This window comes from Lineus longissimus, chromosome 9, assembly GCF_910592395.1.
Source record: "Lineus longissimus chromosome 9, tnLinLong1.2, whole genome shotgun sequence".
Classification (NCBI taxonomy): Eukaryota; Metazoa; Nemertea; class Pilidiophora; order Heteronemertea; family Lineidae; genus Lineus; species Lineus longissimus.
This window is the reverse complement of record NC_088316.1, coordinates 928991-956970: the sequence shown is the minus strand read 5'-3', so window position 1 is coordinate 956970 and position 27980 is coordinate 928991. Positions and strand designations below refer to the sequence as shown.

At 41.3% G+C, this 27980-nt stretch overlaps 1 protein-coding gene across 1 annotated transcript in view; it reads right to left on the bottom strand.

Moving 5' to 3' along the window:
• LOC135493911 (protein dachsous-like) overlaps window positions 1-27980 on the bottom strand; it is a 45774-nt gene that overhangs the window by 9720 nt on the left and 8074 nt on the right. The window contains exons 2-9 of the mRNA XM_064781560.1: window positions 9787-9973; window positions 4442-4669; window positions 4055-4288; window positions 3526-3701; window positions 2252-3347; window positions 861-1856; window positions 472-711; window positions 152-286 (exon numbers count right to left, since the gene is read on the bottom strand). Of these exons, the coding sequence (XP_064637630.1) occupies window positions 152-286; window positions 472-711; window positions 861-1856; window positions 2252-3347; window positions 3526-3701; window positions 4055-4288; window positions 4442-4669; window positions 9787-9973 (3292 nt within the window). The remainder of the gene's footprint in view (window positions 1-151; window positions 287-471; window positions 712-860; window positions 1857-2251; window positions 3348-3525; window positions 3702-4054; window positions 4289-4441; window positions 4670-9786; window positions 9974-27980) is intronic.

Here is a 27980-nt window from a genome sequence, read left to right as displayed (position 1 = left end):
GGTCATCGGTCTCCTCCTCCTGAGGTCATGATAACAGGACACAACGATTTAAACCGCTGTCTGCAGGTTGCTTTACGAAGTGGCACCAACGAATGGACACAAGAGCACATGTAGAAGAAATAGAAGATAAGTGACTTGCCCGACTACATACCTGTTATGATGTACGAACTGAGCTCCTCACGGTCAAGGACCTTGGCGGTCGTGACTACACCAGTCTGATTGTTGACTGCAAACTTGTTTTCAGCAATCCCACTGGGGATGAGGTAGAAAAGCTCCGCATTGGTGCCTGGAAATAAAGTAAGTGATAAAGGTTTTCCTATAAGCAGCTATCTGACATACCAATTGGCAAATTCATCAAAAGATTTGATTTGAGCAGAGGACTTCATCTTTCACACTAGGTTAGAATCCTGCGAATGTTAACCCTGCTAGGTCAAGTGTACCAACAAGAGAAGTACATTAAACTGCTCCTACCAGTATCATTATCTGTGGCATGAATCGTCACGATGTACCGATTCGGATTCGCATTCTCCGAGACGTTGGCATAATAGATGGAATGCTGGAAATGAGGCGGGTTGTCGTTGACATCTTCAAGATTCACAACCAGTGTCTGCCAGACGACGTTCGGTTGGTGGCCGTGGTCGGACGCCGTGATGTTCAGCTGGAATTGTTGCTTGGTTTCGTGGTCAAGTGCTCTGGCGATGGTCAGGAGGCCTGGAAGGACGAGACACATATTTCATAGATGATTTTCAAGAAAATTCTTATGTTTCATATCAAGAGGAATCAATATATTGTCAATGAGTTCAAGCTCTCCCAGATTCTACTCCAATTATACTAATTAGCCTAATATTTCGTCTACCAACCTGTTGTTTCTTGAAGAGCAAAATGTCCATCCTCGTTGCCCTTGACGATGCTGTACGTGACACGGCCATTCTCGCCAGAGTCGATGTCAGATGCCAACACGTGTAACATCGGGAATCCAACAGGTTCGTCCTCCATCACGTGAACAACGTCCTTGGAGAGAAACACGGGTTTGTTGTCGTTCAAATCCTGGATGAGGACGCGGACCGTGATAGCCGTCACATGACGCGTCGCCTGCGGGCCTTGATCGCTCGCTTCGATGATGATAGACATCTCTTTCAGCTGTTCATGGTCAAGTTTGGATTTCGTTTTCAGTTCTCCACTGACAGCATCAATGGTGAAATAGTCACCGTCAGGGGACATGCTCTTTATACGATAACGCACAGTCCCATTGATACCAGAGTCACGATCTGATGCGCTGAATGTCCAGATACTGCGTCCAGGAGGTGAGTTTTCTGGCACCGTTATGGTGACATAATCAGCGCTGAAGATCGGTGCGTTATCATTCAAGTCCAGGACAACGATTCGCACTGTCATGATGCTACTCTTCGGATTCAAAAGACTGTTGTCTTTAGCCTTAATCGACAGCAAATGGGACGAGCGTGCCTCATAATCCAGATTCCGCACCGTATAAATCTGCCCATCCGACATATTGATACCGAAAATCCCCATGATGTTCCCGCCAACAATATAATACGTCACACGGCCATTTTCACCGGAGTCCCCATCTCGGGCTATGACTTTCCCAACGTTGGTGCCTTCTGGGACGTTTTCCACAACTTGGAATGTCATCTCGGGTGACGGGAAGGCTGGGCCGTCATCATTGTCGTCAAGAACATTAACTTCTACAGTCCTCGTGGACTCACGCCGAGGATTCCCGCTATCTCTGGCCACGACTGTCAGGACATACTTAGAGCGCTTCTCATGATCGAGTTCCTCGCGGGTGGTGATCCAACCGGTTTGATCATCGATGACGAAGGGAATGGAACTGGAGTCTCCTGCAGAGAGAACGGAACATATCTTATGGAACCGATTGTTGCAGTTTGATTGGAGTGACCCATTGGCTTACATCAACATTGACAGACACCTTCGGCTTTGAGTGAACTTGGTGTCACCTCCTTCAGTAAAGACTTAACGCCAAGTGAGGGTAACGCCAGCGTTAGTGAAAAAGCTAGTTTTGAACAATTGGGATCAGGGTCCAGGAAAAGATTTGCCTGCAAGCAGAAGTTGGTGTCTGCACCACACTGGTCATGAGACCTTCAAGTCCAGCAGAATCAGATTACTATTTCCCAAATTTTTCGAAATTACCTGGTTCAAGAGCCTGTACAATACAAACTCTAGCCATTAAAGTTCCCTGTTAGATTTAAAGATATTATGATAATAAAAGACTTACGAAGATAGTAGGACACTCTCCCATTGGCTCCTTTGTCCACATCCGTGGCCGTCACTTGTATGACCGTCGTTCCCTTCGGCCGATTCTCCCAGACTCCAACAACGTAGTTTCCACTCCGTACGAATGATGGACTGTTATCATTGACATCGTTAACAACGATGCGTACATCAACCGACGAGCTGAGAATCGGATCTCCTCGATCCCGGGCGACAACAGTCACAGAGAATAGTTCCTGGGCTTCGCGATCGAGGGCGTTCTTTGTTGTGATTTTGCCACTTTTACTATCGATGGTGAATTTTTGGCTTGAGCCTACAAACGTGTAGCGTATGTCTGCGTTTTGTCCTGAATCAGCATCTTTGGCAATGACTGTCCCGACCTCGGCACCTTGAGGGCTGTTTTCGTTCACACTGAAGTCGTACCGCTTGTTGTCAAAGACCGGTGTGTTGTCATTCACGTCGATGAGATCGATGGTTACGGTTGTGTACGCCGAGAGTTGTGGCGAACCATTATCGACCGCGATAACCGACAAAACGTACTGATTCTGATCCTCGCGATCTAAAGCCTGCTTCACGTAGAGAAACCCGTTCTCGGGGAAGATGCCAAACTTCTGATTCGTTTCCGCAAGCCGGTAAATGATCCTTGCGTTATTTCCTGTGTCGCGATCTGTGGTATTGAGCTGTTTAAACTTTGTGTTCACTGGTGTGTTTTCATTCAGAACCACCCTGTAGTCCTGCTCCGTGAAAAGTGGTTTATTATCGTTAACATCCTGGACATTGATGACAAGTGTCATGTCCGCCTCCTGGGGCTGTGACCCGAGATCACGCGCGCGGACTACCAACGTGTACTTCTTCTTTGTCTCGTAATCCATGGGCTTTTGGACGGTAACTTCGCCGGTGACTGCGTCGATTTTGAACACACCATCCGGGTTGACTTTCAAATTATATCGCACCTTGCCCTTATCGCCACTATCCTTATCGATGGCGTACGCCTGGTAAATGGCCACGGTCGATTTCACATTCTCCTTGACGGGAATTTCGATTCTACTGATGGCAAACTGAGGTTTGTTGTCATTCACATCAAGGACAGTGACGTTGACCTTGAAGAACACAGAAATGGAAGATGATGAGTCGAATGACATCAAGAACATTTTACTCAGTTACCACTCAGTTGAAATTTTGACTAAAATTTTGGCCAAATTGAAATTGCAAAACCCTTTTAAGGGGGATTCCAACTGTACTAAGAATGTGAAAACATGAATATGATAAATTTCTTACCTGTGCTTTGCCATAGGACGGTGGATTGCCGCTTTGAGCCTGGATGCTGAGCAGGACGTACGGATGTATCTCGTGGTCCAGAGACCGTTTGATCTTGATGTCACCGGAGCTCGAATCAATGCGGAAGTAATCCTCAGGGTCGCCTGCCTCAATGGAGTACGAAATAGCACCACTCCCTGGAAGAGCAATTACCACGTCACAGTTATACTCAAGTAAAGTTTTGCAGAACTGCTAACCTGAGAAATATCCAATTATCATCCCAACTGGATATTTGAGTATTTTTTCCGATATTTTCTCAGTTTTGGAGTATATTCTTGTCATTTTTTCCAATATCCTGACTTTAGCAGACACTGTACTACCCATCCTTTTAGAAAAAGTAAAGTTTGGGCGAGAAATCTTGAAGAAATGTTGATAAAACAGACCAGTTCAACAAAATTTCCTCAATTTTTGTCAGGTAAGACAAGAATATCTGCCCAAGTTCACAAATTACAACACTAGGGGAGCCTCTTTGAAAATTCTCTTCACCCACCTGAAGATTGGTCCGCGCGGACAGTTCCAACCGGATCGTTGATCTGGGCGGCTTCGTTCACTTGGAAACGGTACAAAGCAGTCTTGAACACAGGTGGTTGTTGGGACGGATCAATCACGCTGATATCGACGATGGCATTCACGATGGATGTGAGGGCGCCACCATCTGTAGCCGAGATGCGTAGCTGGTAGACTCGAGCTTGGTTGCCGGGCGAGGCCAGGAGTTTGATCACACCTGAGGAAGGAAGAAACCGACAATAAGTGATAGAGCAGTAATGAGGAGACCGGCTTCAAAATGACAGACTTTTATTTTTGACCTTTTGCACAGCATAAACATCAACATAAACTCAAATGTAAACTAAAAGGAGAAACTTAAAGATAAACATACCAGTGCCTGGATCAATGGTGAAAATATTCGTGTTCCCTGAGACAATCCTATACGTAATGACGCCATATTGTTTCGAGTCGGGATCAGTAGCGCGTACGGCGACCACCTCCTTCCCTGATTGGCTGTTGGTCCCAAGATTAACGCTGTATTGACTCGGATAGAAGACTGGCCGATTATCGTTGACATCCTCCACTGATATCTTGACCATGGACGTCGTATCAAGACCATCTGAAATATACGAAAAATAAGATTTTTGTGAAATATTTGTTTGAAAAGAAAAAAGGGCATTGTCTATGTTCCTCTGAGGACCTGAGGGCCAGAACGAACAGAAGTTTATTTTGAACCCAGTTTTTCTCATGGTACCTTCCCCCTCCTCAGCTGCGGGATACGCCAATGACCTCAAGTTTTGCCCAGTAGTGGCATGCCATAAACCCTCCCAACAGAAAATATAGGAAAACGAAGACAACAAGAAAGATGTCCATCACATTCTCTATGCCAGGCTGAAATCGTCTCAGTGCAAGATTCAGCATAGTGGGTTATATGTGCCAGGAAACAAACTGAATCCAACATGAAACAAGATATTGTCCGCTCACAACTTCATCACCCCTCTTCATAACAAATGCACATGGCATGAAATGATTCTGACAAGGGGACCTGGCCCCGCAAGATTACACTAATTGTGCAACCAATATGTTTGCGATCGCTCAATTTGAGCCAGAAGAGACTTACAAGGTATCGTTTTAGCACAGCACATTCTGCACGTTTAATTTACCGGAATCAATTCGGGTATTTTCTGGCTTTTAATTATGCGCGTTATCGCTGCGAGCATCGAATGCAGCCACAGACAGTTGACTGCATCCGCAGAATGTCAACGTGTTTATTCCTGGGGTAGGGGGGCGCTGATGATGCCTTTGATGTTGACAAGATGGCACTGGCTGTGCTGGTGCGATGAGGACAATTAGAATTTAGAATTATGCCTGAAAACACGACGCGAGGGTGAAAAATGACATCATGAAGCATATGTAGCCAGCTGTTTGGTTGTTCATGTCATGTATGAAAAGTGAACAGTTTCAGGTCACATTCGACAACATGAACTATATATCATCGCAGCCTTTGAGGACCTGTCTCTATGATATAAAGGCTTCCTCTATCCTAAACCAATTATTATTCACTTTAACCAAATGTAACATGATATGTGTAGTCGAGCCACTTACAACTCAACTGAAACTGGGGTTGATATCCTTTTATCTGTTGTTTCATTTCTCTCTTCATAATTAGTTTCATTACAAAAACCTAACAAGAAGCACCAAATCAGGAAGAAACTTCACCAGTAAAGTAACGCTGGAGACTGGTAAAATAATGTCATTTTCGCTCAACAGGAGATTGTTTTTCAACTGAAAGGTCAGCTGCACTGAAGTTCTTATGAGTCGAGTCACAGCAACTTGAAAAGAAATAGACAATGTCTACATATACAAGACCTTTCCCAGACAAACACTTTAAAAAACACGAATGTTTGTGGGAATGACATTTCAGTTTCCAAACAAGAAGTTTCTAAGTGTACTGAGTGCAAGACTATTCCGTTCATTTTCAACCACTTTTTCTACCAAGAAGCTGTCTCTGTGGTGCAGAAAGTTGATTTTGAAATCTCATAGGCTTTTACAGGGTAAGCTCTAATGCATGGGTGCTTCTGACTGCACGGTGAGCTTTCCACCGAGACAGGGATAGCACACTTTGCAAGCCAAATCCGGGAGAGGCGATCGCTGAAAACCTCAGATGAAGTTTGATCATAATGAGCGTAGTGTGTGGTACATCATTTGCTAATAGACAGAGGTCATGACTCCCCACAGCTACGCTAACAATACCACGGACCCCAACAGTGTATTCTTGACAAAACATGGCAGTCTAAGGATCTTTTGTGAAGCTGGTCATCAGCTTGAAAGGCGTGTCAACGAAATCTAATCTTCAAATAATGAAATGAGATCTCGAATCCCTCTTTTGTATAGTGTTACCTTGGAGGAATTTCGAAGAATTTGCACAGAATTTTCGACAAAAACTCCGGGAATCATTTCGAGCATCAGTGTTATCAGATTCAATCTCAGTCATGAAATTTCATCCGGTATTTTGCTAAAACCTTTGCAACAAGATAAACACTAGTCAAGGAATGCAAAAAATGCCCCTTCCAGAAAACTCCAGTGTGTATCATTAAAATTCCACGCTGAGGGGTCTATTCATTATCGAGATATTCAAATCATCATGTAACTCTAGTAGCTAGTTGACCTGCTGTCTGGCGCATATCATACCGATAACAGCTGCCCGATTGTTGGTCATCCAGACACGTCTGATATTCAAAACCACTTATGAATATGAAGCAATTCAACCCCTTTCTGGGCTCCTATTTCTTTGACACAATGTCATTTTGAGGAACACCAGAAACTGCTTTTTGGCTGATTTCCAGAATTTGTAGCTAGTTACACATTCACATGTTGGTGCTTATTCATGTACATGCATAAATGGATAAATGGGTCCAAAATCTTGAAATTTTTGTCCCAACTTCTGTCGATTGCGGCCCTTGAATCAAAATTCTCGAAGGAGAATGACTTGACCACATTTTATTTTGTTAAAGAAGTCCAAAATGCAAGACTGACACCTGTCCACCCTGTTAAAAAAGGGGGCAAACCCCAGACATTTGGTAGGTCAGCCATACTGATTTAAAGGTCCGAGCCCTCCAGCGCAGCATTATGACATAATAACACCGATACAACAAGAACTTGACTCACAGCCAATGGAATAATGGCACACTGAAGCCACCGCTATTCTGGCTAGCCGCTAGCTATTAAAAACAAGGGACACTAAATAATGGGTTTGGACATTCCAGCCATTGTGTCAACAAGCAGTCATGACCAGTGTCAACATGGGTAAGAATATGGACTGACCAAAACAACAGAAATGTACAGTTTACCAGATTTACACTGGGGTGTGCCATAAAAACATACAGGGAAAAGCTGCCCATGGTAAAGCTACTCATAGTAAAGCTGCCCATGGTAAAGCTGCCCACGGTAAAGCTGCCCATGGTAAAACTGCCCATGGTAAAGCTGCTCATGGTAAAGCTACTCATGGTAAAGTTGCCCATTGTAAAGCTGCCCACGGTAAAGCTACTCATGGTAAATCTGCCCATGGTAAAGCTGCCCATGTTAAAGCTGCCCATGGTAAATCTGTTTTTTGTCTTGTAATATCTACAAAGTCAACTTCCGATGGAGTGATGCATGTGGTCAAGGTGGTTGACTAATCTGAACAGGTTACATCTTCAAGTTTGTCTCCTAAATCATGAAAATTGCCAAAAATAAAGTGGTTTCTCACAAGGCTGATGCATAAGGAGAAGAACATTGTAAGACAGCTCATTCGCCCGGTATAAAGTTGAACCTGAACTCTGCCTGAGCTGAGAAATGAAATCAATATGCCAATAATGAACATTAATCACCAAGAAATGTGTGAGTTCACCCGTCATCGATATTCAGTCAATATGGCAATAACAATGGGCAGTTTAGTAATTAACGACACATTTATTAATTAGTAACGCCTCGCTAAGATCAAAGGGATAGTGAGACGCTCGATGGGCATCGACCTAATGTGATGGAGACATTTATCAAAACGTGGTCTGGCAAAAGTAGAGAACATGAAAATAATGATATGGTCATCTCTATTTGCATATCACAGGCTTGTGTGGTGTAGCGGATAATTTATCCAACTGGTGACTCAATCATTGTGGCTTTGGTGTGTAATGGCCTTCAAGTGGCTGAGAGTCGAGCTTACCTTTAACTCGGTTTCATTTGAGAGTGGAGATTACCTTTAAATGGTTTCATTTGAAACCCATTCACCAAACTGAACACATAATCTTGTTCACACAGCCCAAGGGCCAAACCAGTTGGTCGCCTGGACAATACATTCTCAAATAGAAAATCTCCCCTTTGTGCGCTGGGCAGATCTGTGTGTAACTCAAATAGAATGGCAATAAAGACCAATACAGGGCACAGAATAATGTATCTTAATATAGTGTAGATTAAGTATGTGTGCAATATGGCAACTCAACTCTAGTCCAATAACAGCTTACCACATTAGAAAATATTCGCCCTCATTATTCAATGACTTTTGTTGCACGTGAAACCGTTATTAACGCACATTGATTTTCTATTAGTCATTAGCAGACTGAAGTTATCTAAAGCATTGGCCAATTCCATTACTTCTTCAATCTTTTGTCTTTCCGTCAGACACATGATAGTCAGGTAGTGTTCATTGGTTCATCAGCCCTGACACAAATGTGACATCAATCTCACCTCATGAACACCAGGGGGCAGACCTGACTCCCAATTGACCCAAATATGTGCATTTTGATTTTAAGCCTCAGAAGAAGAAATTGAATGAATTCCCTTTGTTTCATCTCAACATCTATCATCTCTGCTCGGAAATCCAATTCGAAAAGACGGCCAGGTTTTTTTGAGACACATGCTTGGTTTCCCCAAAGAAGGATCAAGAATCAATGTACAGAACACCGAGAGCATCAACAAAATGAAATTCAGATGAGGCTCAAAATAGCTCTCTCTGGGTCAAGGGGGCTACCCAGAGGCAAGGGGTTGTATACGTAAGGCCCGGCTGCTTCATCTCCCCAGTCTCATTTATGCAGATCAGCCTGATGCTGGAGGGGTAAACAGACAGGCAGGCCATCCTTATGGAGGCCTATTGTCACCAGTGCTCTGCCAGAGAGGCATATCGCACCATTAAGCAATGACAATCGGCCCGACCTACCTAACCGACAGTGAAAATTGTGGATTTCAGTCTCAGATAATTGGGGTGGATTATTCTTAAAGGGGGTCACATCCGTGGCGAGGCGAGTAGTTGGTGTAATCCCGTAGAGGTCAGATAGGAAATGACACGAATGATGTGTTTCACACACTTCTCGTGAAACCCTGTGTTCTGTCTGAGTCTGGTGAGATTGAAGGGCGTTCGGCAAAAGGATGCATTGTGATTTTCAATCCCTGGTGAATCATTGGAATTTCAATGACTTTTCAATAAAATATTGGCATCAGTTCACCAACCACCATACAACATCGATTCCTCTGTTAACCCCTTCACTACTGCTAGTCTTCAGTCGCACTGTGCATAAACAAATGCCACTGAACTGCCTGCACCCTGTATCAGGCAACCCTATGTTCAACTGAAACTCTATAAAAGTGGCACCATCTGCATATCCCTGCTTGAACAATGTCATCTGGCAGTCAGTCCTCAAGTTGCGATGTTTGAAATTTTTAGTGCTGGTTCTTGAATTTTTTATTTTTTGTTCAAAAACTTACCAGCATCTTTTGCTATCACACGGAATTCGTACATCTGCCTCTTCTCATAATCCAGAGGTTTCACAACACAAATATCCCCTGTTTTGTTGTTGATTGAAAATTCAGCAGGATACTGGAAGCCAAGGTTTGTGTCGATTGCGTATGTGACTTGAGCATTTACACCGCAGTCGGGGTCAGTGGCCGTCACCTGGAAAATACAATTGAAGTCTGTATTAGTCAAACTGAAGACAGATTGATCAAGTTATTTTTAAGATTCAGTCGAATTATGAACAAAACTAGATGGATTTCGAAGTGCGATAGGGCGACAGGGCAAGGGAATCTAGGCTTAGATCAGGGTCCGCCCGGTCACCTGGAAATAACACTGAAGTCAATATTAGCAACATTTTTGAGATTTGTGACTCGCTCTACCAAAACTAGGCGCTTGTCGCATCTGAACTCGACAGGTTGATACAGACTTGTTGTTCATTTCCCTATTGTAGACCTTTTGTGAAATCTATTACAAACTGATTTGGTCACATTTCACAAAAGGTCTACAATAGGGAAATGAACAACAAGTCCGTATCAACCTGTCAAGTTCAGATGCAACAAGCGCCTAGTTTTGGTAGAGCGGGTCACATTTGGTCGAAGTGCTGTCAGCGGGACTTATCGTTGACTTTATGCGGGAAGTCTTACTTGAACATATTTTTCAGAGTTATTCAATGAATTGCAGAAATAAAAGTGCCCGCTGGATTTCACTTTTTGAAACTTGTTATTAGATTCTTGATACCGACTAAGTTCAAGACGGTTTGACTCAGAAGCAGTTGTTTTTCGGTAGGTCAGGGTTACGCTGTTATGAAAATGCAGTGAAAGTTTGCTGTTGATATGAACCGAATGAACGTGTTTTCGACAGGAAGGCAGGGGGAGGGGATGACCTCATTCAGATTGTATCAAACCAATCGCTCGTTTCCCCCAGTGTGCACAACATTACCCGAGAATAAAGGCAACTCTTATGAATGATCCCCCCACGGTTTGCACGGCGAGAAATATCGTTTGATACCATAATGATGACTGACCTATAGAATTATGATCTTTTGAAAGTGTAAGGAATGCCACTGATATTTGCCCAACTAACCCTAGGATCTTATAAGTGTAAGGATCATTATGATTGGTCCCCTGTGATGGAGATCGACCCCTATTTAGTGGATCAGTGGCAGGGAGAATATCCTTCGATCTGATTCGAGAATGCATCGGTCCAAAACTAAGCCAGAGATGAAAACGCACGACCTAAGACCACATCAGATACCAAACTGAACCTGCCAAACCCATCACATAAAACTGTCAAAGATGCCATCTTTTTCTTACAAGCTATCAGGTTAACATGATATAGGTGTTGACACTGACAAAGGGCAACTCCCACAGATAAATAATGGAGCATTTTAATGGTCGTCAGGCTTATCACCATGGCGACGTAAAGAAGCCACGGATGATATGCCAGTTTTTTGTCATCAAATGTCAAAAGGGATCTCCATAGAGTATCTGGAGGTATGATAGTACACCTAATGTCGATAGGATTTTTTCTGCATTAAGCCTCTGTTTGTCGCTGAAGATTACATATCATACTGATAGGAAAGAAGAAGGATGAGACACGTCAAGAAAATAAGTCTTCATATCAATATGGCGTATTTTAAAATTCTGAGTTTTCCTAGGTAGACACACTCTCCATAGAGGTTACAGTTTTTGTCAGGTTAGATTTTAACTTTTTAACCTCCCCTGTAAGAAGGATCTGCCATTCTTGAAATCCTATTCCTACACTGCCAGTACCACTATATGGAATGTTTAAACAACGTCAGCCAGACGAAAGGATCAAGGTTCTTGCAAACGTCATGGGCTCGAAGTCTCCCCCAAAAAGATGTGTGCTAAAAGGCACATCCCAAGCAAACTTGTGATGAGCATTCCGGCACTCATTGTTTGAATGCAATCAATATCAGCCTGGAAAAAGATGTCTGGTATTTGTAGTATTTCTGGTCACCTGAGAACTACAATTAATCATATATTTGTAGTATGGAACTTTACTCCGATAGTAACAGTGAATTTGAGATGCGACAATTAACGCCTCCGTGGTTATAGATCGCTGGCAAATGCCACAAAATATCTCTCTCTGTCACGTTGAAGGATATTCATGCAGGTGGGATGATCATGCCCTCCCATTTAAAGACCATGTTCAATTGTCCAAAAAAATTCAAATTGATTTGAAGGTTTCTAATTACATAAATATGCATTGAATATAAGTTTCAACAATGCTGGTGTGTAGAATGAAACAGAAGCAAAATACATGCCAATTGTCATGGAACTGGCATGTCTAGTTATTTCACTATGGCCATGGTTACTGCCTATCACCAGTGGGACACATAAAAACATTGCACAAGAGGGAACTGTGCCTTCAAACTCACTAATAAGATGACCTCTCATGGACCTTTACCGGTAGTCCTCCACACAGCTCATCAAAACCCACTTGAGCTCCAGATAGACTCAATTCATAATCGGTACGAGAAATTTGAGCTGTGCTTTAGTTTTCGACTGTATGGCGGCCATGTTGGTTGTCCGCATGACTACCTCGGGCTTTGAGACTCAAGTGTGCTACGATTAGAACCCATTGTCAGCTTGGTGATGGAATCCAGCGTTTTCTAAGTTCACCTCGACATAGGTAGTCTTGTGTGACATTCTGACAACTCCTCCCTGAAATGGACACTTCAGCTACAGAGCTTGTCTTGTCATGTCCTGTTGAAGAGAATCTTCACCCCGTAAACAACAGGAAGGATATCAATGTAGGCTTAAAAACACTAAGATGCACCTGAACTGGTGATGGGTCGAAACTACGATATCAACTTGAACTATATGACCATGAAACATGCTCACCAACTAAGGAAAATAGGTGCAACACTCACTTTTATGAAGGGAAAGTGGAACTGTACAAATGACTCTCTCTAAACCTTTCCAAATTTGCCCTCAAAACTCTTCTCTGCCCAAGTACCAAGACCCCTAAACCAAAACTGCTGTGTTGGAAGATAGTCGAGTTTGGACATCTCATTCCCCCATTATATCATCCTGACTCACAATGTCTGTGTCGCCTCATACCTTCCCACATGGAGCACACTTAGGGGGTAGCCATGACAAAAGTCTTAGATCAAGATGCGCTTCATCTCCGGCGTCTCAACATGAACTTGAACCACTGACCTCTCAACACCTCACAAGTACTTGCCAACCACCGCACCACCCTTGAGTCTGCCTCCTTAGCAAGCAATTAACACTGTTATGGCCGGTGGCTTCCTGCCTTAATGAAGGACCTACAGGCAATCACACATCACAGTAGGGAGGGATCAATCCGACACACGGGCAGGGAATTATGCTTTTGGGCAACGGATATTTGAAATTGTCACATTGATAAGCGGCAACTCACAGTCATAACAAGTTTTTGAAATGAGTTTCAGACAACAGATATCACTAGAATCAGTATTGTTTGTCTCATCAGACACTCCGGTGGAACAGTCCTCTTACCCAAAGACTTGGCTGCCCATGACTCGTTTCTTGGCCTACACTTTAGCTCCTCGCAATGTTTGGTGAGCTAACTAATACTTCCCGTTCAGTATCAAATCCTAAATCGAAAGACGGCACACAAGAATCATCACGGACCACTTCCTTCTGCAAATTGAAAGTGATGGCAGCTGCCAGTTTAAATTGAATTCGTCTTAAAGCGAAATTGAGCTATCACATTCAATTTTGAAAATCAAAATGATGGAGATTTTGCAAAGTTTGTTGACTACACAAGATTGACGGCCGTTTAAAACTAAAGAGTCGAGAGTTTTAGCTGTATCCCTGAGCAAAGTCATTTTCTTAATCTAATTGGTAGCTGTCAATTTGCACCTGTCAATCATTTTAGTGATTTTTTATCAAGTGAAAATGAAGTTAACTGCATCGTTTTCAATTAGTAAGAGACAAAGAGACGGCGGCTGAAGATTTCGCCTCAATTCAAGTCTTTGTCGCCCTCACTTCAGGAAATTTCTCAAACAGATGAAAAAAATTTGAATCTGAGCATGAAATTCTGAAAGGTGAGCCCTATGCCACCTTGTGTCTTTGATTCTGGATCAAACTCCCCCCCCCCGCCTTTATTTTGTACTACAATAATCTTCATGTACAGATTCTATGCTTATAAATGTGAACTTTTTCACCAACACCTTTTTTCAATACAATTACTTATCATAATTTGACTTGGATTCAAATTAAGAATTCAGATTCACCCTGAATCAGAAAAAATTCTTTTTCACAAAATGTTCTGAGAGTTTTGAAAGTGATTTCACTTCTCCATACCCCAGCACTGTTTGAGACCAAGCATATAATTAGGTGGGATAATTCACAACTGGTGGGATTTTAATGTACAGCTACTTACAAGCTAATACCATACAGAATACAATACAAAAGTGCTATTTATGCACAAAAGAATAAACTATAAAACCAAATCCTTCTTTTTCAAATTCAAATTCTGTAGTAAGGCCAAGCAAATGAGTTTTTTAGTCGAGGCAGATTTGTGGCTCCAAATTGTATGTGCTTTTTCATGTTTTAATGGCAGTAAATAAAAAGTCTTTTTTAAACAGTTGGCGAGATGTCTGGGTCAATAGGCTCCGATAAGTTCAGATCAAAGGAAAAACCGATAATCCCCAATATTTAGATGATACCCAGTTATATTGGATTGTATAATTAATAACACCCCTACTCAATACTTCCTTGATGAAATTCAATAAGAATTAAAGGCCTATTCCCCTGACCAATTTTACCACTGATTTGAATTTGAATTCAAAAATCTCAATGCCACTTTCTTGTGAAAAAGGTGACTATAGGTGACTATAGGTAGGTGACTATACGTTGAAAGCCCTTATTATTGAAAACCCTTCTTATTCATAACAAATGTATATGACTGCTATTTCATGCGGCCTAATGCACCGGGGTAAGAAATGCATGCTAATGTGTGTAAAACCTGTACAAACAGGACTTATGGTGTTGTGCATGAATATTACATGGTGAAAGGGAACATTGTTTTCCTCCCCATTCTCAAATCAACCTTACATAACCCCTCGCCAAGTAAGCATGTAAAGCTCCTAGCGAGTACAATAGTTAAACATGACTGTTCTGGCTGACCCCGAGTTAGCTTATAAATTACTTATTTCTCTTTGGTGACGAATTTCCTGCACAAATTGCAGGCGGAGGAAATATGCTAAAGTGATGTAAGGATTTTTATGTGTTGGTGTGGATGAGGACACAGGGAAATTTGAAATATGAATAGAAACTGTCTTACTTATCCGAAAAAATTATCAACAGAATTATTTACTTTACCCGTGAATAACCCAATTACAGATGAAGCTTTTTAAAATAATTCTGATTTTTTTTCACTGAAAATATCAATAATGTTAGAGAAATTTGATGAAACTTGATAAATTACACCACCTGTCGCAATAAGGGCTATCATGACAGCCTAAGTGGTGTCCGCCAGGCCACCAGAGGCCTACCCCAGCAAAGTGTCTCGCCTTCAAGACACTGGGCCTAACACGGTAAACATCAATTCCTAAATAAACCAAAAACAGGTCGAAAGTACTAGTGGCCACAGAAGTGGACAAAAGCTCCAGCAAGATACAAACACTTCTGGTAGAAATTGAGAGCTTGCACAGTACTTGTCAACTAACAAGACAGACTTCTTGCCGCCGTGTGGCAAATATAATGCTCTATGTGAGACGCTTCTAAAAAGGCTTAATGGTTCGTGAAATACATCCGCAATATCTTTTCTTTTTGATCTTGTGTAGGCCTAAATATCACCAAAAGTGTTGTCATAAATGTTTCTGTAATAATGATTAAATCCATCTGGCCAGTTGGACATGGGACTTGGGCCAAAAAGAAGCGAGGGAGCTGGTAGGAAGAAGTCATCTTGTCATAATCTGATGGAAGCCACAGGCAGTTGGATGAAGTATTGGCCAAGAAACCAACAGAGATAGCACAACCGGTCTTTAGTAAGCAAAACTGCAACAGAAGCATGGCGCATCACCTGGGACTACCTTATTCAACGTAAGATCTCAGCGATATAAAGATATTCATCGCAAACCGAAAACAAACGCACAAATCACGAAAGAAGATTCAATATGCCATGTCACATATCAAAAGGTTATTGTAGAAATGCTGACAACATGAAGGCATCGTGTAACCTTTTACTCTATATGATATGCTCGCTGAGTCATCTATGCATTAGCATTTTTCGCTGATCGGCCTTTTTAACATGACATACGTCGTATTATTCAAATGTCGCTACTTGAGATTTCTTGATACTATGCGTAGCATTTTTGAACATTTCACAGACTCAGAGCTGGGTTGGACATCAAAAAGTAGGCACTAAATCTCTACCGGTGTCGAGGTTGTGGCCAGCATTTGAAGCCCATCCTCCAACAGATCTTACTCTATCTGCTGATGTAGGCCGATCGGAGACCTAAATCAAAATGGTCGCCATGCGACATAACGCTGATTGGTGACTTGGCCCTGTTGTTATTATGGGAAGGACACCACAGTCCAGTGTCAATACAACTAACACTCGTTACATGCCCAAGTTGAAATTCTGTCTTTGGGTGAAGAAAATACAAAACTGTTGAAATACGAGATGTCTGAGTGTATCATCCAGTTGGTTTCACAGCGAGAAAACACCACGCAATTATCACACCTCGAGAGAGGGACAAAAAACGAGAGCACACAATGCGTCCATTGCCAAAATCATCCGATTACATGTCTGACTGGCATCGAGAACATTTTCCAAACGCCCTATTTGGGACGCAATTGAAAATTACACGCTACGATAATAATTGGCATACTCTACACCATGGGTTGAAAATTTTCATATCATAATTCCGAATAGTTAATTTTCCATATGACTTGTTGTGTTTAGAAATGAGCGGTGGTGGATTCAGTTTGAATGAATTCTGGTTATCGCAACGAGAAATTCACATCTTGGCGATAATTTCTGACTCATTTGACCAGATGCTTACTCCCTTGGGGTCGTAGCAAGAATCCCTTCTAGGTATCGGGTGTGCTTATCAAATTGCTGACCTCATGCTCAGCTTGATATTCGAGATTGTCCAGTTTCGATGGCTACGGCTTTAAGTTTAACTTGTAATCAGAACACCTCTCTACTAAGGACAACACTTACAGTCCCGAGGTGTCCTAAACAGAGACGTGCTATTGCCCTCGTAACTGCTTTTTGAAGTATTGCCAATCTAAAAGTCTGGCCTAACAACTATTTGATAATACAGACAATATATCTCCTTATCTGTGGAGATATGGTGGTTTTTGTCTGGAAGGCTGTGACACCAGATGACACTGTCTAACTAAGAAAGTAAACAAACCTTAACAAAATATATCCACGCAATGTCCTGCCTGATATTTAGATTATATCACTGTAAATTCACTTTCCATGATAACATGATAGATTATAACAAGAATAGATAAGGACAATTTTGATTTATTTACTCTTGATTATAACTTATACTGTCTGATAGCGGTAACAGTACATCATTATTACTGTTGACACTGGTTATTCAGAATGATTGATTTATCAGCATTATAAGATTAGTTTAAAACAATGAAGATGTCATTTTGAACTTGAGGGCCTGATTTTATTAATTTTTGAAATCCTCACAATGTCATGGGTAAATATTTGTAAAACCACGAAATGTACAAGCGTAAATTTCACAGTGAACAGTCTTTCTTGTCAAAAGATGGCACCATGATCGGCACATTAATTAGGCAAGTCCTGACCGTGTCAAGGGGTTAAAGAATTTGTCACACAATGGTCTGGAATCCTTGTTACAATAAGCCAATAATCCAGCTAAGAACACCTTCATGAAAGCATTACAGTTCAAAGCTCTAAGCATGTATTTTTAATGGTTTAGAGTAAATGGAGGACCTTTTGTAAAAGGGTTTATTCCCAAAGCACATATACCTTGCTTATATAATTATAAGCCTTTGTGGTCAGGGCTATGACATGTTTTTCACTTGCCCGGTAGGCCTTATCGTGAATGTAATAGGCTTCATTCCATTTGGTCGTTATTCAAAACTAAAAGTATGTAGTTGTCACATAAACTTTAAAGCCAAACATTTTTCAAAACTCTAGGGACTGTAAAAATAGCTCGTTGGTATTTTGGTCTCGGATGGCATTTTTATGCCTTCAACTCGGGACTTTGGCTGTGATAGCTGATAACCACATTTTCTCAAAAATAAGGGGCCAGAAAATATTTGAAGGAAGTTGATTTTAGTGACCACCTGAACAATATTTCTGGAACTTCTTCCAACCAAACTATTTTGTCAGGTTAAAGGTACCTCCTACGAGACAGGATGCAACATTACATTACAATCTTGGCCGCAAAGGACACTGTAGAAAGCCGTAGGTAACTATGGTCAAGGAACATCTCCTGGTGTAGTGATTAACATCCAAACTTGGGCAGTAAAGGGTTGGGGATCTAACAACACCTCATGGTTTTATTCCATACAAACACAGGTTCATTCTATGTTCTCACACCACACATCAAATTTTCTGAACTTGCCAAACAAACCTAAGATCATTCAAAAATAATCATTTTCGTCAACTTGTGGCCTGGATTGAATGTCATGAACTAAGAAAGGTTGAGTCTGTTAGAGGTCTTTACACAAGAAAGCTTTGATTCGACAATGTTTGATCGACCTTGTTATTGTTGGTCTGACATGGTACATAAGGGAGGCACCACTAATTGCTTCGCTAAAGAAAGGTGTCTGCATGAAGGTGGCAGAAATATGACCAGTGGAAAACCACTGCCTCACCAGTGACAACTTGCCTCACTAGTCAAAAAAGCCAACCTCAATGATGCTGAATTGTAGCTCTGAAAATCTGACTTCGGATGACAGGGTCCCCGAGTTGTCAGGCAGGACACATGAATTACAACTTGCCCTGGGAGTTGTGATCTCAATCTGGCATCTCTACATCTTGACATTGTATGTGTTTCGAGTAAATTGATTTTTAATTGGTTTCAGACAAAATATGTTGACCCCTCCATTCTCTGGTCCTGTCTGCTCCACTTTGTAAACACAAGGGTGATGTAAACACAGGACTGTAATTCCCCTAAATACTAAGAACAAATTACCCCCTTTTGAAAAAAATGTCACAAGCTAACAAGTGAACAGTACATTCCATCTGTCCAACTAGACAATGTCCTCGGGGAAAAGCCCTCAATGCCCTCCAACCTTCAAGCAGCACAGCTCTGTCTCTTGTAAATGGCATAACTCTAATCATAGACGACAAAGCTTTACAAGGAATTAGAATTTAACTCTATTGGAAGGGCACTTTACTTTAATTGGTCAAATATTTCCTTCTTCAGTTCCTATTGCCCACACCACACACACTTCTTTCAAGTGTCATGGTCCCTTTTCAATGTGTAGTCACAAAAAGAGGAATTTCGGGTGAAAGTTTTCCCTCTCCAAGTCTCATGTGGCGCTACATCAGATGAGAGAATATGCTTATTTGGAGAATGTGAGCGAGATTGTGTTCCCACACCAACTTAGGGATCAAGAGAGTTGACTTATTAATCATTACATGTTTTGAGCTAATTGAATAAGACCAAACTGTGAAGATGATGTCAATATTGAAATCAAAGCTAGGTAAATTTGCAACAAACATCGCTTTGTGTGCGGAACTTTTAAGTGGGATTTTCATGTTTATTTGAAACATTTTACGCAACATGTTTTTCTGCAAAAAGATCCTTTGAGTAAAGAGAATGAGGTAACCTAATTTCATAATTTATGTATCATGAAATTGTTTGCACACCAGAAATCAGTGCCCACAGGCATCCTGAGAACTATGGGGATATATAACATTGTTCTTTTCTGGACTCTAGTATAGATCTTGAGCCATCTGGGATTTTCGGTGACATATTTTTGCCAGATTTCTGCCAATAATTTCTCTCTTGCATTGGTGTTGCATGCTAACTCCCCTATGCACTCAAGCAGTGTGCATAGAATGTATACATGCATGTACATGTTTGGGGCTAAATGTTGCTTTTGAAAGGTGGTGCTTCAAAGGCAACAATTGTCACCAAAATGTATACGTATACAGTATATGCCCATACTTGAGTTCATTGAGACATTGATGTGCAAAAACGATGCAAGAGGGAGAAATTATTGGCAATATTTCCAATATGAATTCGTACCAAGTCATAAAACCCTTCACACCCAGGTGAGAAAGTTTCAACTGCCCTAATCCAATAACTAATTGGAAATGGAAATGATTATTTCATATTTCATGCCAGGTAATGGATGGGTTTATTGTTCTCAAGACCGCCCCAGGGTTGACCTCTGGCTGCACAGTCCTTGATTGGGACTGGAGATAGCCTAGGGGGTCGGGTGGACTGCAGGATCACATTTGACAGATTACCAATGCAATTTTCCCCAAGTTCTGCAGAGTAAAAAATACCACAATTCTCCACAAAGGAGTCACTGGCTAATAAGCCAGGACTGGCAAAAAGCCAGGACAAAACAAACCTGGGATTAACGTTTGCAAATAAAGGTAAGGGAGTTGGGTACTTCCCAGGAAAATGGCTGTGTCCACAGGGTGGAGGTAACGCAGGCGTGAACCTGTCCACTTGGCCATATAGGGTCAAAGATTTAAGGCGATTGCATTAGTTTGAGTCAACAATTCCCTTCTTCCTCTCAATAGGGCTGCATACAACACAACGAAAAGATTCAATACTATTCACTGAGGTATCATACTATGTCTGTACAATATAAAGCAGGGAATAGGCTTAGTAAAATCAGATCTTCAGTTGTGACGTAACTGCATGAAATGCACCCACAAGCAATGACACACATTTTTACCGAATTTAACTTATAAATCTGAATTATACATCATCAGCCCCCAGTCCCTGAAAAACGCTTCCACAAAAACCAGCACTTTAGGCATGTCGCTGCCTTCCAGCTCCCACTGAAAGTTCAAAAAAAATTTCTGCCTCCGAGCCCATCATGTTCAATATCGGGAAATGGATTCCCTTGGTGATCTATGGCATGTCAGTTCCTCTGTAGGCCTAGCTACATTAGACACATCGATCATCATAGGCCTACTGGTGATGCATTGATCACCGTCCTCTTCAAACAATGACGTCTAAAATAGTTTCCCGTTATCGATCCACTATTTTTCAAGACAGACGAATATCCATTTATTCGTTTGCAGTTTTGATAACAATATGAAGGATGACGATCTGATCTGCCATGTTGTTAGTAGAAAGCCTAAACTATTCAAATGTCTCGGGGAATAATCAGGGAAGGACGGGTATTGGATGCTGGCAACCTCAATTGTTCCTATTGTCTCACAAATAATGAACTTTCGAAGCCAATATTAATAATTTGAACTGGAACACCCACTCTAAGCCTTTTTTACGAGATGAAAAGTTTCTCAATGCTGAAATTTCAAGGTTGTCAGGAACACCAATAGCCTTTGAAGGAGGTACATGTAACATCAAATTTAACCCTGTTGGTAGAGAAAAACTGAATTTCAACCTGCTCTTAAAACAGCAGTTTTCAGGGATTTTTTCTCATCTTTTCATTACTTATACACCACACTGGAAATATGAAGACAATGTGTAAACCTTCCCTTTCTCCAGAAACCACAAAGGGGATTTATCTGTTATTCATTTCTTCTATGCTACCAAAGCATTTCTTTTGGCCGAGTTCTACCAACCATTAATGGCTGCTGCCTGCACCAATTCGGTTTATGGTACACTCGGAAGAATGCGCTGTAACCATTATCTCGGATTCTGTGATAATTTTACCCGTCTTTTGTCCACCTGATCGACCCAAAGGTAATTTGGTTTATGTTTGCTGAGCGAACATCAAGACTGAAAAGGCTGCATCGAAAATAGAAACCTTGGTTACAGAATGTCTTTACTCGCATTCCTCAAACAATTCGCTGAAAGGTTTCACCGGCTTTATCACCGGGTTGTAAAAGTTCCCATTCAACTAGTCATGGTAACAGTTATGGCGTCTTAGAGTGAAATGTGCGCTTGCATAACTTTACAACTTCCTAACCATCTGATGAGATTATCGAATAGTTTTTATGTTAGGAGAATTTTTTGATGTTGACGCATTTGTTCGAGTCCATGCCAACAAAAGGTTTATAAACTCCATCGGGATATCTTTCAGTGAATTATATTAATGGCCGGATCCCAAATTCTCCATTGTAACTTTCATCTGTTCCAAACCTTGAGGCAAGGTTTAAGACACCCTTTCTAATCCCCCAATAGGCATCTCAAATTCAGCGGGGTCTTTAGTTAGACAGAACAGAGGCCGGTCATTTGATTTTATGAGCTTCTGATTATAAAAAGCGGTTGATCACACCTTTTGGATATGATTCTTTCATATCTAACAGATTCTCGTCTTACAGTCAGATTTGCCGATTTCATTTTTTCATCTCTTTTGTTCAAGTCACACCTTGCTGGTCTTTGACGATATTTAGTATTCAGAACGCGATCTCACTCGGTGAATCATGATCCTGTAATCCCCTTTTTTACGGATTAGAAACAACGGATTTTACGCCTTGAAATGAATGCATGCAGGTCGTTTTTTCTCTCAATATTTTAAAGGTGATTACTGGCACTCATCCGTCACTGTTTTTACCAGCAGATGAGTGATCTTTTTCTCACACTTTGTAGCAATAATTGTATCAAATCACAGTCCTTTAAAAGAAGCAATAGTCAAAGAATGCCTGACTTGCTATGAATCATGGCTGGGTGACCAAGTCCACACATCTTTCTGCTGTCAGACATCAAAACCATTGTTAAACTTGGTCCATGAAAATCCACCTTCCAAAAATAACAAACTACACAATAGAGTTATGTAAGAACGTGGTTGGTTAAAGAGGGAGGAAACGCTATAACTGCAGGTTGGTGCATGTTCATAGGGATGCCATGGAAAGAGTGGTCAAAAGAATACACTACTTCTGGTTCTCTCTTGACTAACTCTGCACAGTGTTGTAGGTCCTACCCAGACCTAAGATTGCAGTGGTGGTTTCAGGGGCTGGGACATGAGGTGTGCGTCCCCCTTCGGCAGTGATCAACGTTTTTTAGGGCGCCTCGCCCCCAAAGCTGATAATACTTCTAATTCTTCCCTCAGATGCTTCACAAACACATATTTGACACTTTTTGGAAAATTTTTCTAGAGTTGGACCCCTTCGTTTTCAAGATTACAGCATGAGTCTTTGTAGGGTGGGGCTCTATCCCCCCTACCACTGCCAATATACAGTTAGTGTACATTTGCCTTTGTTCTGTTCAGATGGGAATGCCAATCCATAACGCAGCAGGGTGCCTCAATCTGCCAGTACAAGTCAGGTGACAGTTGTATGAAAATATTTATTAAGGTTTTTGTTGTTTATCTGGCTTTCACTTCGTGCTGGCAACGTGTGGCGAGGTGTTTGAATATTGTTGTGATTGTTGTCTTCAGATGGGACGTGATCTAAATGAGTGTTTCAGTATGACACAGAGACACGCATTATGGTAGGGCGCAGAAAAATGTTGAAATATAAACATAAGCCAGGATTTCGAGACATGTAGAGCGGATGTCATTTTGCGATATCCCCCTAGAAGATATTTATTCATTACAATGCGCAGGTGTGCCCTTGTTCAAATTTTTTGATATCATACAAAAAGTAGATATTTTTAGGTAAAAAATTGTTTGCTATAAAATTAGCCCCAGGATAACTGAGATGAGCAGTTGGTAGTCTCTATGGTGATGAAGTTGCCTTGAAAACGACGCCTAAGGTTAAATGCGATTTTTTCTGTCAATATAAAAAAATTCTCCTTTTTTCAGGAAAACGACACCCTCAAGGTTTTTGAGGTTCTAAAAACCTCAGTGTTTTCAATTTCATTGACAACCTCTAGGGGTGTATATTCATGTAGGCTGACTAAGCAATGCTCAAATATCTTGAATTCTCAGAGTGTACCATGGACTTGAAGATCCATGTCTTTGAGTGAGTAAGGTTTCTTTAGTTTTTCAAATCATTTACGTTCTTTGATAATATGTGCTCCTGCTAGGGCGCCTTAGAATGGTAAAAGTGTACACCAGGATTCTCATTAACAACAGGAAGTTGATTTTCTAAGGGTGTTCCGCCAATTATTTCCTAACTATGAATAAAATTCCTCCAAGATAAAAAACCAAAATCGACAAAAAAGAATTTTGTGCCAAAACAGAGGAATATTCCACCCTATTTTGGGCTAAAACATGAGAATAATATCTAGCGGTCTTGTGTATAGATTTGCGAAATCTCGTGTGAAGCCAACCGCAGCAGGGCTTTTCTTCTTAATGATCTAAAGCAGAGAGTTGCGATAAAAGTCCATTCCGAGATTCGAGTGTGAGATACAAAAGACGCACTTCGTCTTTCAGATCATAACAAGGACCACAAAATAACACGCTGTATTTTGGTCTCGGTTTTATTCTGTGGATCTTTGAAACGTATGTACGCCCACCCCGTGAGGTTTTGTTTGAAGACATGTACGTTGAACAACGGGTCAAGTTTTCAGTCTGAGTGGCGTTCATATACTTCAGTCATTCAATCGGGCGCAACTGCATATGAATACCTCGTTTCTATTGGCTTGCGTGTTCCTTGCAAATTTTTCAAGAGGTTTTCAACGTTGTATGATGTGTACATAATATACACATGGTAATGGGTACATAATGTATGATAGTTCATGAGTTGTCAATAAACGGATGTGAATTCACTCGCGTTGTGAAACAATTTGTTCACAGTGAGAATGCTGGAATAGGCTGTATGAGCTTTGAAAGCTGTAGACTATCTTTTGAAATCCAAAGCTTGACAGTGATGTGTCTTAGATGGAAAATCTACCACAAACTTCAATTCGTTCACAACAGCAATACAATCAAAACATCAAGTAAGAGGTGTTTCCTCCAGTGCTTTTATCAGAGCAATGTGGAGAGACACATCATAAATATTAAATGGTAATTGTCATTCAATATTTGGGGACTTTTGTCAAACGTGACCCTGGCACATGAGTGACAATTCCATATTTGCTGAAACACGCATGGTTTGTTTCCCTATCAAACAGTGAAGGCATTCGCAGTTGGGTGAGACATCAATCTCATGATACCTTCCTTTGAGTGGTGGAACCTGAATATCGAAATATGTTTTGTGAAAACAATTTAGAAAGTTTTCAGATGTGCCTTTTTTACGAAAACAACATGTGCCAGGAAACGTGATTCATGGCCAAATCAACTAGTCCTGGCATTCGCAGTTGGGTGAGACATCAATCCCATGATACCTCCCTTTGAGGTGAGACCTTAATATCAAACTTCTTATTGTCAAAATGGTCCACCTATTCCAAATATCAGACCATTCGTGACCAACTCTAAACTTATTTAATATTGCCATCCCTGGTATTGTTATCTGGACCTCCCACAAGTTTTGGTGGCAGTGCACGATTTCCTAAACACTTAAGAGTTTTCGGTTGGAGAGTTTGAGGGTTGCTAAACGTCCATTACCAAAAAACTTGTTCATTTCTGCCATCAGGGAAAAATACAATCTACATCTGAATCAAATCATCTGCGACATGGTCTTCAAAAGGATAAATGTGTCAATTGTCTTGGATTCTTTGGAAATCTTTTCTAAACCAAATGACATAAGCCAGGCCATGTTTATGTGAATCAGTAGGCTGTCAACTAAAGCAGTTTTGGCCCCCACATCGATAGCCATCCGAAAACGTTTCTTCTATATTTACTAACGAGTGCCGACTTGACACATTGTCTGGGTTCTTTTTGTCCCAACCGATTTCTTGCGTGATAACGACCAACTTTACGATAATGTGTCGCCATTTTGACTGAGGCGTATTTAGAGCGTAGAGCAGGGCGCTTTCAAAGCAGTAGGGGAAGAAATGAAGGAATACTGAAATTCAGCAGTGTACAGACATCATGCATACGCTATTTCATGTATTTAGTATTAGTTAAGTGAATGGATGAATATTCGACAAGTCTTCCTGATTGTCCAAACAAGGATAAACCATTAGACACTCGGACAAGCGATAAGTTCATATTCTACACCCAGTAGCCGTGAACATTGTCAACGAAGATGGGACAGCTGGCCTGAAGAATACGAGCTGTCAATCAAGCAATGACGATCTGAATAGAGAATGATCTGAACGCAGCCATAATGAGGTGGAGTATGTCACGGACTGCGGACTGCAGCCGCAGAATGCTTCAGTGCATGATCCCGTGAGACGTGTGGCTGCATGACAACGTGGCCATAGATCGTTTGCGACCTTGGTGAAGCTTCTCATGGCGAAAAATGAAAACGAATGCAGATTATCGCACTTGCGAATGTCTCCATGGGGAAAACTAAGCTGACAAAGCAGAAAGAACCACTGTTGTCCATATCGAAAGCTGGGAGGCAAGAATTGGAGATCCTTTGCCACCAGTTTGCTCACGTGCCGCACCTAAATACTACACAGTCTAGAGAGACTGACCAGGTTTGGGAGGCACATTTCATGAATGATAGGAAAGCCTTTGTATACCTGAATACAAGACTGAAACCCGATATCGTTTTCAACATGTTCCTTGAGTCCCAAAATACCCTTTTTGCTCAATTAATCAATTCAAAATGACCCAACTTGAACTGAAAATGGGCACTAAGATGTGTAGACAATGCATAGCCAATGTGAGTGAAGTTTAAAAGTTGAAGGAAAGGACCAAAGAATGGCTGTAGATCACGTCAGATGGGTCCAAAAATGGCTCGGGTATCAATAGGATGACACTGACAACCTATCATTAAGGATAAGGGTATCAGCACGATAAGGGGTTCTAGAGAAAATAGGGGTCGAAAATACACAAACGAGGGTATATCATTGTAGGGATCCTAACATAAAGGAAATCATTGAAGGGACAAAGTGAAAAAGGGTTTTATCAGAAAATACAGTCATATAAACTGGAGTGTCGCAACATTTCGATATTGAGGTACCACACTTTTAGATCATAAACGAGGGGGGGGGGGGGAGTCCAATTCAGGAATAGGAGCAACAAAATTAACACACCAATTCATTCTCATATTGCAAGATGGGAACTACACTCGGTAAATCCTTTGGGTGGTCACACTCGAATTTTTATTTTTATTGGGGTTTGGGATGTCAAACTTTGTGATGAATCTCAAAATGGCTTCACACAATCACCAACTCTCGCTTACCCATGAAGATTCAGGGTTGATGGGCTGAATGAAGAAAGATAATTTATATACATTTTGTCGGCATGTTTCAAAAGGTTCCTACAAATTGGAATTTGGAAAGCAATGGGCAAGAAGGACTGTGGTGGGTTGGATGGAGGGGGGAGGGTAAAATGATCGAAGAACTTATCGCAAACTTTTCACATTATAACTTCACACCTGGCCACAGTTTCGATATAAACAGTTCATATTTCTCGAGATTCTGAAAATTTCAGAGTTGGGGGGGGGGGGGGGGGGAAGGGGGTAAGACTAAGAGGATCAAAGATGCAGCCTTCAGCAAAGTGTAACAATTATTTCTTCACACTTTGACGTCTTTGTCTGAAACTGTTTCATATTGACATAACGTAGCATTTCCCAGACAATACAACATAGATTTTTCATGAGACGCCCTTTATATTCGAGACACATTATCAATATCGTACCGATCATATTTCTAAAGGTTGTACTTTCCACTAGTTCACGTAGGCAGCATAGGGGTGCAAACCTTCCAATGGCCTACCAACAATACGATTCAAACAACAGTCGTATTCTGAAAGAATTGTCACGTGGTTCAACTCGAACATATCCCACCTTTCTAAACAAGTTCTAAACTGTCATTTAGGGACAGTATTGCAATCCAATCCAGTACATGTACGTGTTCAACTACTGCACTTCACAACCACTTCAGAAACAGTATCTGATGATTTGATGTTGCCATTTCAAATATCATGGCAGTGAAAGCGGAAATATTGGTCTGCAAATAGAAGGAGTATTTGCTTCATTCTGGACACTTCATTCGAACGATAAGTTTTCAGAATGGCACTGATATTATGACTTTATGTATCAGGCAAGCTCCTAGACTCAATAGATTTGTTGTCAGACAGAACAGTATGCGCCCAGAAATGAGATAGAAGAA